This window comes from Erinaceus europaeus, chromosome 1 (genome assembly GCF_950295315.1).
Source record: "Erinaceus europaeus chromosome 1, mEriEur2.1, whole genome shotgun sequence".
NCBI lineage: Eukaryota > Metazoa > Chordata > Mammalia > Eulipotyphla > Erinaceidae > Erinaceus > Erinaceus europaeus.
In genome coordinates this window covers 143,192,259-143,204,977 of record NC_080162.1, presented here as the reverse complement: position 1 = coordinate 143,204,977, position 12,719 = coordinate 143,192,259, and the positions used below count along the sequence as shown (strand labels likewise).

Here is a 12,719-nt window from a genome sequence, read left to right as displayed (position 1 = left end):
GGTTCAGTTTCATTCTTCATATTTCAACCCAAGTTTTCCAACATCATCTCCTTATTTAATAGTCTGGGCACCTTTGTCAAAGATTAGATGTCCGTAGGTACAGTCTATTGTGTATATAGACCATAACTTTTTCAGCTACTCATTTGTTGCTGGGTACCTGGGTTGCTTCCAGGTTTTGGCTATTACAAATTGTGCTGCTATTAACGTAAGTATACAGAAATCTTTTTGGATGGGAGTGTTTGGTTCCTTAGGCTATATGGCTATATCCAAAGGAGAGGAATAGCAGGGTCATAGTTTAGGTCCACTTCTAGCCTTCTGAGAGTTCTCTAGACTGCTCTCCACAGGGATTGAACCACCCTCCACCTCTTTTTTTTTTTTTTTCCCTACCAGGGTTATAACTATGGCTTGTGCCTGCATGGCTCCATCATTTCTGGTGGACATTTTTTTTCTTTCCTCTAGATAGAGAATGACAGAGAAACACACACACACACACACACACACACACACACACACACACACACACACACCACACACAGAGTGAGAGAGATAAAGAGATAAAGAGAAAGAGGAGAGACACTTTCAGCACTACTCTACTATTCATGAATATCTCCCTCCACCCTCCAACACTACACAAGAGGGGACTAGGCACATGAACCTGGGTTCTGAGATATGGTAGCATGTGCACTCTACTGGGTAAACCACTACCCAATCCTTGGTTCTCATCTTCTTAAACTGCTTAGAGACCCACCAGCCTGGCTTCATGTTGAAGCCTGTGATGTGTGAGGGGTAGGTGTGAGCTGTTTGCTTTCCTCACTACTGGATGGGATGTTCTGGTGTTGTCAGGGGTGATATGAGTGCCCTGCTAGCCAAAAATGAGCTGTGTGTTGGGGGAGATCACTGGGACACAAGGCCTGGCCACGTCAAAGCTTTGAACGTGGGCTGCCTGTCGTCCTGCTGAACTTTGCAAGGGAAAGCCAAGTTCCTTTGGGCTGTGCTTATGACCTTTGAGCTTGTTATCTTCAGAGCCGCATGCCTGGCCCTCTCGACTATAAGAACAGCTCATTCCAACACATTCTCCCTGCATCCTGCGCCCTGACTTTCACCACACACCTACAAGCAGCCAGAGGCCAGCACCATGGCAAGGGACCAAAACGGGACCTGGGAGATGGAGAGCAATGACAACTTTGAGGGCTACATGAAAGCCCTGGGTAAGCGGGGGGCTGGGCTGGTGAGGAGGGGGCTTTGGGAGGGAAGGGACACTGCCCTTTTGGGGTTCCCAACCCTGCTCTGGCCAGCTGTGTGATCTCAGGCAAGGCACACAAACCCTTAGGGCCTCTAGTTTCCTCATCTGAAAAGCAGCTGTCACAGTAAATGTCTTAATAGTAATAAAAATGACAACAACAATATCTGTGTCTAGAAAGTCCTCAGTAATCATAAACAATGAATGTCTACCATGACCATGAATAAATGCCCAGGTCTAGCAAGCCCTTAGTGCAGCACCTAATGGAGGAAAAGACACAGAGGGAAAGGAGGTGGCTCACGTGTTGTCATGTGCAAGGATCTGGGTCTGAGACACCAGCCAGCACGTGGGAGAACCTGCATAGGGAACCGGGAGTGTTCTGCTGTGCTGTAGTGTCTCCTCTCTCTGTGTCTCCCTCTAACTCTCTGCATCATTCTCTTTCTTTCATCCTCTGTCTGAAAACTAAAGAAAAAAGAAGTCTTCCAGAGATAACCCTGCCTGGAGCATGACTGAAGACATATTCATGGGCTGGGCTGAGGGGCAGATGCCTCTGATTCACCAGCTGAAAGGCAGCCTGGATGAGTCTCTACACAGACGACCCCCCCCCAACACACACATACCCTGCGTGTCCCCAGTTTGGACAAAGCAATGGACTGGACTCCCCCTCCTTTGAGAAGGAAGCCCTCCCCATTTGGAAGAAACAGAGTAATGAGTGTGAATCCCAGGCCTGGGACTGTCACTAAGCTGGGCTCCTGTCCCTGCCTATAATCATTGCATTCCTAGACTGCAGTCCCCAGGAGCAGCTCTCTGAGGGGCATAACTCATGGCAGGGAGAGAGGGGGGTGCTACCTGGAAGCAGGGACTCTGGGAAGGAAGCAGATTGGTCTCTAGAAGGCTGAATTCATTCCCTACCTGGCCTCCCTCTCCACAGTCCTCCCCACATGACCCAGCTTCCAGGTAGCCTCAGTAGGGCAACACAACCCAACAGCCTTGGGGTGTGTCTTCCAGATTAGCAAACTCCTTCAGTGGTCAAAGGGTGAGTTGCAGGGCCCAACTGTCATTCCCCTCCTGCATTCTTAGAACTTGGTGTCTGGGGCCCCTGGGCTGTACATGACAACCATGGGACCATGGAAGAGGCTCCTGTAGGTGGATTTAGGAGTCAGTGGAATGAGGGAACGTGCCTGGAATCACCTGTGACTGTGGAAGAATGTCACTCACACAGGATCCCCATGTCTGTCTGCTGTAACTCCTGAGTTCTACCCATCCACTCTTCTGGGTAGTATGGGTACTAATAACCTAGTATCTGAGGAGAGGGGGGGAGTTGTTTCTTCTTTCTTTCTTTCTTTCTTTCTTCCATTCTTTCTTTCTTATTCATTTATTTGATTTTATAGGGCAGAGAGAAATTGAAAGTGGAACAGGAGGTAGAAGAGGGAGAAAGACAAATACCCATAGCACTACTATACCATCTGTGAATCTTCCCCACTATAGTGGGGGCTGGAGGGGAGGGGCTCAAACATGGTACTGTGTGTACCCAACCAGGTTTGCCACTGACCTGCCCTAGAGAGTGGATGTTCGTGCTGAGTCAGGATAGGAACCTGTGATGGGGAAAAGCAGGGTACTCAGCCCCAGATAGGAAGTATTATTATTGCTATTATTATTATTATTGACACCAGAGTACTGCTCAGCTCTGTCTGATTGTGGTGCTGGAGACTGAACCTGGGAACTAAGAAAATCAGGCACAAAAGTTCTTTTGCAGAGGCAGTATGCTATCTCTCCAGCGCTGGGGCACTTTAACCATGTAGAAAGGTTTTGAGAGAGTGAGAGGAGGAGGAAGCAGGGCAGGCCCAAGCTGGATCTATGAGCTGGTGGTGGAAATGGCATGGAAACCCAAAGACGATTCTTGCTCTTTGCTGTTGAGCTGAGCAGAGGTATCTCAGTTTGAAGTTCACCCCAAATCCCTTGAAAGTGTCTCAGATTTCATTTGAGGGACACCAGTGAGCCTTTTTCGTCTCCAGAAAGCACCTGCCCTTTTAGCCTGTGACTCCCCCCCCTCCCCTTCTCCCAAGCACATTACAAAGCCTTTTAAGAGCAAGTGCATCCTCATATTTCAGCTTTACAGAAGCCTGAATTATTCAAGATGCAGTTACCAGAAGCATGCTTTAATAAAGTCACTTCAGTGATAGTTTCTCCCCTCTCTCAGCAGCTACAAGCCATATATACTGTTCAGGAAGAGCGAGCCTTTGGATCTTTCCCTTTAAGATAGTCAGGTTCTGATATTCCCTTTATCCAGAAAGGCAGATAAAATATACTTAATCACCGTGGAGCTAAAATCACTATCGGGAAAATCATTTCCTGGATGCTGCACAAAGAGAAACTGTGTGTGTCATCAAAGGGCGTGTGTGGGTGCATCTGTATTCCACAGCCCACCGTTTCCTTGAGATTAGAAATATCTCCACTCCACCGAGGGACCTTTGGGCTCCCTCCCCCCAGCAGGGCAGAGTTGACATGATTAAGTAGTCTGTGCAAACACTAAAGGGTGACCCAAGGGCCAGGCCATTTGTCAGTCCAGAAGAGCAGATGGGCTCAGTTTCATTTACATAGAGCAAGCGTCTGGAAGATTTGGGGGAGGGGCACACTGTATTTGGGGGGGGGAGTGGAGTGTTGGGGGGGGTGCTGAGTTCAGGGCAGGCCAGTTGGGGCCACAGTGAACATTGTCAGCTGAGGTCCACCTGCCTGAGGGCCAAAGGTGGCAGCCCTTTTCAGTTAGAGAGGCCTCCACGGTGAGTTAGGAGCAGAGTTCTTTTCTTTTTTAAAATATGTATTTATTTATTTGATAAGACAGAGAGAAATTGAGAGGGAAGGGAGAGATACAGAGATAGAGCGCTGTTCCACCACTTGTGAAGTGTCCCCCCTGCAGGAGGAAAGCAGGGGCTTGATTTGAGTCCTTGCATATGGTGGCATGTGGTAACCAGGTGCGCCACCACTTAGCTCCCTCTAGTTCTCTCTTTGAGTGGATGAATGGAAAGCAGCCCCTCCTCCTCCTCCTCCTCCTCCTCCCTCTCCTACTCTTTGTTGCTATTGCTGTATATGAGAGAGAAAGAGAGACTGAGACTAGAGCATTATATCATGATTGCTGTTGTCTTTCATGTTCTGTGATGTGGTGCAAGGGATTGAACCCTCAAGGCAGGAAAGTCTTTTGCATCACATTTTCTGCACAACCCAGAGCTAGCAAGTAGGTGGGCTTGGACTTCGTTTCTTGTTATAAAATACCAAAGCCCAGGGCTGATGAGGTAGCTCACCTGGATAGCACGCTGCTTTGCCGTGCGCATGACCCAGCCCCCACCACACTAAAAGGAGTTTGAGTGTGGCCTGTTTCTCTGTGAAAGAAAGAGAGAGAGAGAGAGAGAATGTGAGAAAGAAAGAAAAGGATGGAAGGGGGGAGTCGGGCAGTAGCGCAGCGGGTTAAACGCATGTGACGCTAAGCCCAAGGACCAGCATAAAGATCCCGGTTCGAGCCTGCGGCTCCCCACCTGCAGAGGAGTTGCTTCACAGGCGGTGAAGCGGGTCTGCAGGTGTCTCTCTTTCTCTCCCCTTCTCTGTCTTCCCCTCCTCTCTCCATTTCTCTCTGTCCTGTCCAACAATGACGACATCAATAATAACAACAATAATAACTGCAACAATGGAACAACAAGGGCAACAAAAGGGAATAAATAAATAAATAAAATATTTTTAAAAAATAAAAAGAAGGGAGGAAGGAAGGAAGGAGAGAAAGAGAAAGGAAGGAGTGAGCTTGACCCGCATCCTAACTGTGCCGCCTCTTCCCACAGATATTGACTTTGCCACACGCAAGATCGCCGTCCGCCTGAATCAGACAAAGATCATCGAGCAAAATGGTGACAACTTCAAGACGAAGACCAACAGCACCTTCCGCAACTATGACCTGGACTTCACGGTGGGCGTGGAGTTCGACGAGTACACTAAGGGGCTCGACAACCGGCACGTCAAGGTAGGCGGCACCGGTCCCCTCACACAGGCCAACAGTGACAGCTCTACTCTCATCCCAGGGAGAAATGAAGGGAAGGTCAGCACAGCAGCCGGGGCCCAGCTCTGACAGGACAGGCACTTGGCAGGCAAAGAGAAAAGGGCAAGAGGATGCTGTCAGGGTGGCCGGGGGCCTACTGGACGGCACAGCTGTCAGGGGAGCAGCCCAGCTCAGTGTCAGCCAAGCACTGCGGAGAGGAAGCACTGCTCATGTGGCTCCTCTGTCTCTCTTCTCAAGAGACGTTAACAGTGGAGATGCCAGGGCCAGGGAAATAGCTCACCTGGACAGTGTGCTGTTTTGTCGTGTGCACCACACGGGTTTGAGTCTGGCTCCCACCCCAGCACGGCACAGAAACTTCCTTCAATGTGGTGGGGCCGGGTTTGACTCTGGGTGGTGCACATGACAAAGCAGTGTCCAGGTGAGCTTTAAATACCTGTAGATATATCCAGACTTTCTTAGATTAGGCTTCTTTGTGTCCAGAAATGAGGGAAGTGGGGGTGAGGGTGAGGATCATTCCACTTCATTGCGTTTGGAAGCAAATAACTGAACTACATAGAAAAGGTTTGTGAAATGCAAGAGCTATTCAAATATAATACTGTCAGTGATACCAGTTCTGAGTAATAAAATAATTTTTACTGGACAAAACATTTCCTTAACTATTTCAATTCTGACTTCAACACCATTATTGGATTCCTTTATAATTTTAACTTTTTTTTTGAAGTAATTGTTGACTTTTTTCTTTAATTTTTTTATATTTTATTTATTTATTCCCTTTTGTTGCCCTTGTTGTTTTTTTATGGTTGTAGTTATTATTGTTGTTGTTACTGATGCCATTTGTTGTTGGATAGGACAGAGAGAAATGGAGAGAGGAGGGGAAGACAGAGAGGGGGAGATAAAGAATCAACTTCCCTGCAGGTGGGGAGCCAGGGGCTTGAACCAGGATCTTTAACAAGCTGGTTGTTGCGCTTTGCACCACCTGTGCTTAACCTGCTGCGCTTAACCTACTGAACTTAACCTGCTGCGCTACCGCCCGACTCTCTGATGACTTTTTTTCAAGTGTTTATTTATAAAATGGAAACACTGACAAGACCATAGGATAAGAGGGGTACAATTCCACACAATTCCTGCCACTGGAACTCCATATCCCATCCCCTCCCCTAACACCTTTCCTATTCTTTATCCCTCTGGGAGTATGGACCCAGGGTCATTATGGGGTGCAGAAGGTGGAAGGTCTGGCTTCTGTAATTGCTTCCCCACAAGGTCTGGCGCTCCTGTAATTGCTCAACATGGGCGTTGACAGGCTGATCCATACTCCCAGCCTGTCTCTCTCTTTCCCTTGTGGGACAGGGCTCTGAGGAAGCGGGGCTCCAGGACACATTGGTGGGGTCATTTGCCCAGGGAAGTCCGGTTGGCATGATGGTAGCGCCTGCCATTGCTGGGGCTTTACCACTCCAGGATGTTGTTTTTTTTCTTTAGATAGAGAGACAGAGGCAAAGAAGCAGAGAAAGAGTGCAAGAGACCACAGCACCAAAGCATCCTTCAGTGTATTGAGGAACAGCCTCAAACTAGGGTCACAGTCATGCCAAAGCAGGATTCCCTTTCTCTCTCTCTCTCTCTCTCTCACTGAATATAAAGAGGACCTTCTTATTAATGAGAGAATGTAAGAGCAGGAGAGAGAAACAGAACATCACTCTGGTACATGCATTGTCGGGAATTGAACTCAGTACCTCATGCTTGAGAGCCCAATATTTTATCCACTGCATCACCTCCTGGTTGCTTTATTTTTACTTCAGTCATACACTACTGTGGTGATTCTTAGCCCTCCTCCTGGTGGGGTACACAGCAAGAAGGACTTCAGAATACTTGCCCAGACCTCAGGGACAGACCTGTTATAAATACCTAAGCTGAGATGTGCTGAGGGGGTCATTCTTCTTCTAGCGTTTGCCCTTCTTCTGTAGCCAGTCTACAGCGTCAGGTTGAAAGCTGTCAGGAGCTGCTTGTTGCTGGCTTTGAAAGTGACTGGGATCCATGTGGATTCAGTCGGCTAGGAAGGATCGTCAGTTTCCCCAATGAATGGGTACTCACGGGATGCGCCACGAGAAGGTCGATCCAATGCATCCCGAGGGGGTCATACAAGGAGGGATCAAACTGCAGCACAGTGCTAACAAGGTCAAGGCCAAATGGATTTGAAAAACAATCCAGTTTAGCGATCTGTAGACAACAGAGGCATACCAAAATCTAGATCTAAATGTTAAAAAATAAAATACAATAAAACCACAGGTCAGGGGGCTGGATGGTACACTTGATTATATGCACATGTGCATAAAGACCTCGGTTTGAACCCCCTATCTGCACCTGGAGGGAGAAGCTTCATGAGCACTGAAGCAAGTGCCTGTCTCCCTCTCTATGCCCTCTCCCCTCTCAAGTTTTGTCTTATCAAGTAAAAAAGAAAAAAAGAAAAAAAAAAGGAAAAGATGGCCGCTGGGAGCCATGGATTCATCACGTATGCATTGAGCTACAGTGTTAACTCTGGTGACAATAAAAAACAAACAGACAAACAAACAAACAAATAAAAAACACAGGCCACTCTCTCCCCAGCTGACCTTTGCAAGAGACACTGTCTCTTGTAAGCCACTGTCTGAGGCTTACTGCCTGCTGAGCTCTGTTTGTAGAGGTGGGGCATGGTGTGCACACATGGGAGAGACCAGCTAGCACGAGGGTCAGAGCTGGCAGGACAGAGAGCCACTACTAGGTAGGGTGTCACCATCACCTCAGGAGTGGAGTGAGCCAGGGTGGGGACAGAGGGGTAGTCTCAGGCAGTGGACACCAATTGCAGACTGTCCTCTGGGACAGGTAAAGGGGGGAGCAGGAGGAGGAATTGGGGAGTATTTCATTTGGGATTTGAGCTTCTTGGGGCTCACCCACTTGTGGCTTGTCTGCCTTGCTGCCCAACTCTGCCTGGTGGTCCAGCATGTCCTCTGATCCCCTGAATCCCCCTGCCCTGGTTATTGAAGCAGGAGAAGGTTGCCCCTTCTGGGAAGCCCCCTGCTTCATTAGTAGCTCCCCTGACTTTGTTAGTACTTACGGGGGAGTCCCTATAGGGTGAATTCTCAGAGAGGGAATGTCCATGTAGACGGGTATATATAATGCTGTGTTTTGAAAGGTCATGTCAAGGCACCCTGTGAAAAGGTCCCAGCTAGTTGCTACAACCTATCCCATCCTAAGTGGGGGTACCTGCTGTCCCTCAGCCCCACCCAGGCTCGGTGGGTTAGCAGACACTTGTCACCTTGGCCGTAGGATGAAACTTATTTGCAAACCCTACAGCTAGAATGTGCACTTCTCTTGCCATGAGCCAGGTTGAGTGTCTTTTCTAAGTTGAAAAGCCATCTAGGAGGGTTGGTGAAATAGCTCACTTGGATAGTGCCCTGCTTTGTCATGTGCATGATCCAGGTTCAAACCCAGCTTCCAGTTTATTGATGGAAGCTTGGGAGTTAGGGTCTCTTTCACACTCTCAGCATCGCTGCTTTGTTTGTCTCTATCATAAGGAAATAAATAAATGTCATCTGAAAGGGTTAGTGTTTTTTTAAATTTATTTATTATGGATAAATGGAAAGAAATCAAGAGGGAAGTGGGGATCTGGAGGGAGAAAGAGAAAGCAACAGTATTTTACCACTTAGGAAGCTTCCCTCCATAGCACGGGACTGGGAACTTGAACTCAGGTCCTTGTACACTGTAATGTGTGTGTTCAACCAGGTACATGACCACCCAACCTGGGTTGGTGTATTTTTTTTTTACCCCTTTGTAAGCTGTTAGCTCAAGTCTTTTTTGTTGAATTCCCCATTAAGAGATACCTTTTTCTCAGTGATTTCCGGGGAATTCCTTTATACATAAAGAAATTGGGCCTTTTGTAAGGTGTGTGTTTTGATTTTTTTTTTGTCAGTTCTCTGTTAACCTAGAGGGTCTTTTTTTCCCTCAAGAGATTCTTCATTGCAATATAATCAGATTCATCAGTCCCCCCTGCTCCCACCACCACCCAATCTCCCCACACACACTCTGAACTGAAGGGCTAGCTTAGCATATGGTAAAAAGAAGGGACTGAGAAAAGTTGCTTAACTGAGAACAGAGCCAGCCAGCATGAGCTGCTGTGAATGGAAAGGAGGGTAAGCCTGCAAGAGAGACTGACAGTGTCTTAGCTAGGCTGCTGCTCCAACTTGGGTGCGAAACAGATGCCATAGGGAATGGCCACAGGGAACACAGCTAGGTCCAGGCTGCCTCACTCTGGTCTAACTCAGACCCTTCACCTGCCCATGCAACTGTCCCTGTAGTCGCTGATCACCTGGGAAGGTGATGTCTTGACATGTGTGCAGAAGGGGGAGAAGGAGAATCGAGGCTGGAAGCAGTGGATCGAGGATGGCAAGCTGTACCTGGTGAGTCCCAGCCCTGCTCACTCTGGCCCAGTTTGTGGGGGGGGGGGAGCTGGAGTCAGGGACCCATTCCCACCCAGGTGGGCTGATTGGTGGAGGGACATCTAGATGGTTATTTGTGTCAAGGGCTGCAGTTAAAAGACAGCTCAGGGCCTGGGAAGACAGCATGATGGTTATGCTCCCAGGTTCAATCCCCCATGCCACCATAAGCCATAAGAGCTGAGTAGTGCATAAATAAAATAAATAGCCAGATTGTTGAATCAGGAACCATGGACCCAAGGAGAATTGCAAGGACCTTGTGCAAGTCCAGCTGAGGGGAGCGGAACGCACAGAAAGAAGACACCATGGCGGAGTATGGGAAAATGTCTCTGAGTCTGGGAGAAGAGTGGGTGCAGTGGAGGGTGCAGTGACTTCAGGCAGAGGTCAGGGAGGGTTCTGCATAGAGACCACAGGGAGCAGCCTCCCATGGCAAGATGTGGCCACCTGAATGCGGAGTATCTGAGGCTGATGTGGGATTAGAACAGAGCACTGCGAGAAGGGCCGGTGTGCTGAGTACCACTCTCTACCTAGCCTCAGTATTCCACTACCGCTCCTTCAAAGTCATCTGTGCATCAGCATTTGGAGAGTGAAAAGCAATCCCCCCACTCCTCCATGTACTCAGCTACTCATTGATGAGATCAGTAGCTCATTTGGCAAATGGCTCATTCATTCATTCATTCATTCATTCATTTATTTAAAGTTTTTTAATATTTATTTATTTTCCCTTGTTTTTTATTATTGTTGTAGTTATTATTGTTGTTGTTGTTATTGATGTAGTCATTGTTAGATAGGACAGAGAGAAATGGAGAGAGGAGGGGAAGACAGAGTGGGGGAAAGAAAGATAGACATTTGCAGACCTGCTTCACCACCTGTGAAGCGACTTCCCTGCAGGTGGGGAGCTGGGGACTTGAACAGGGATCCTTACGCCGGTCCTTGTGCTTTGCACCATGTGTGCTACCACCCGACTCCCACCAGACAGCTTTCTAAGCCAGAGACTAGAGGGTCCACAGGGTTAAGCACACTAGAGCATCTTCCCAAGTCCCACCTTCCAAACAGTATTCTATTCTGGAACCTTCCTTTGTTCAGGGCTTTTTCTGCCTTTCATGAACTGAGCAATGTTGCTTTGATCCAAAGAGCTAGAGAACTCTTGCCTGAAAGGGTAGCCTTTTTGCATCGTTTTCATTTTTCTAGCCATCCAAATTCAAGTGTCAATATCAAATCACGATCACCTGCAGAACATTCCATGCAATGAGGGCTGAGCCATCAGCTTTGCCCAGGATAACTGAGCATCCTCTTTGTTTTACCCTCACCCCACATGCAGAGGCACCATGGGGACCAGAGCCTGGGCAAGGGCTGGGCAGGGAGTGGGCAGTGGGTGCTCAGGGGCTAGGCAGCAGGCTGGTAAGTTTCCTTAGCACACACCAATTTCTGACCTTGCAGGAGCTGAGATGCAAAGACCAGGTGTGCAAACAGGTGTTCAAAAAGAAGTGATGGATTTAAGGAAGCTGCCTGAGGTCTGTGCTCACCACTCCTCACAGACTTCTCTCCTGCCTTTGAGGAGTGGTCCTGGGGATCCCCCCCCCCCAACTCCAGTTCCAACTCCTGACAGCCTATTGAGCCATCTGGATGGTTCTGTGTCTGCATAAGTGTGTGAGAGAAGGACCCATCCTTCCTTCTTTGAAATACAGAGTTGAATAATAATAATAATAAAAGTAAAAATGCAAAAAGCACTCTCCAAGTTAAAGACCTTTTATTTCTACCTCACCTTCATTTATTTCCAGAACTACCAGGGTTACTCACTAACTAGAGAGAAGAATGCTTGCAGATTGGTTTGCTGGGTGGTTGTTTATTTTTGGTTGGCTTGTTTAGTTTGGTTGATGTGAATTTGTCTTATATAAGAACATTCTCTTTTTTATTTCTATTTATTTATTATTGGGTAGAGACAGAAATTGAGAGGGAAGGGAGAGATAGAGAAGGAGAGAGATAGAGAGACACCTGCAGCTCTACTTCACCACTTGTGAAGCTCCACCCCTGTAGGTGGGGACCAAGGGCTTGAACCTGGGTCCTTGCACACTGTAATGTATGTGCTTAACCAGGTGCACCACTGCCTGCAACTGCCCCCACCCCAAGAACATATTATGACCTGAGAACAACTGCTAGTTAATCTTGAAAATTTTCATATTTGAGATTCATTCCTTTGGATAGTGTACTTGTTTCCCCATTTGTCTGTTTCTTTCATTAGCCCATTTGTTTTTTAACTTCATTTTCAATGTATCATTTAAATTTTTTTCCTTTGCTGGAGGGATTATTGGTTTAAAGTCGACAGTAAAATACAATAGTTGGTATATATGTTACATTTCTCAGCTTTCCACATAACAGTCTAACCCCCTACCTAGGTCCTCCTCTACTGTCATTAATATATTTTTATTAGTGATTTAATATTGATTTACAAAATTGAGAACTAATAGGGATATAATTCCATACAACTCCCACCACAAGAGTTCTGTGTCCTATCCCTCCACTGGAAACTGCAGTTCTCCCAAGGTCACAAATACAGGCTGATTCTATATCTATATCTATGTATCTATATTATCTATATATTTTCCCATTTTTTTCAATGATTCTGGCTTCACTTTCTAAGTCACCACTACACCTATTACTACTTCCAAGTGTCTTTCCTTGTTTCCTCCTCTCTCTCAGATAAGAGAAACGGTGCCTGCTTTCCTCTGGTGGTTTCCAGATTCATTTACCTTTCACTAATGGTGTAAAAATAAGGTTCCTGGTGACAAATGTTTCAGGTCCAGGTGGAATTGGGGTTTAGAGCCCTCTGATTTACTTCTTCTATTATTTATCCCTCTGAGAGTATGGGCCAAAACCTTTTTGTGGTGCAGAAACTGTAAGGTCTGGCTTCTGTAATTGCTTTTCCACTGGACATGGGCATTGACAGGTCAACGCATACCCCCAGCATGTTTTT

The 12,719-nt window shown here is 47.3% G+C and overlaps 1 protein-coding gene across 1 annotated transcript; it reads left to right on the top strand.

The window, feature by feature from the left end:
* The first annotated feature begins 765 nt into the window (after positions 1-765).
* On the top strand, positions 766-11,423 carry RBP2 (retinol binding protein 2). The gene is made up of 4 exons (XM_007518849.2): positions 766-1,208; positions 5,068-5,246; positions 9,608-9,709; positions 11,186-11,423. The coding sequence occupies exons 1-4, from the start codon at positions 1,136-1,138 to the stop codon at positions 11,234-11,236; spliced, it is 405 nt and encodes a 134-aa protein (XP_007518911.1). The 5' UTR covers positions 766-1,135; the 3' UTR covers positions 11,237-11,423.
* The last annotated feature ends 1,296 nt before the right edge of the window (positions 11,424-12,719 follow it).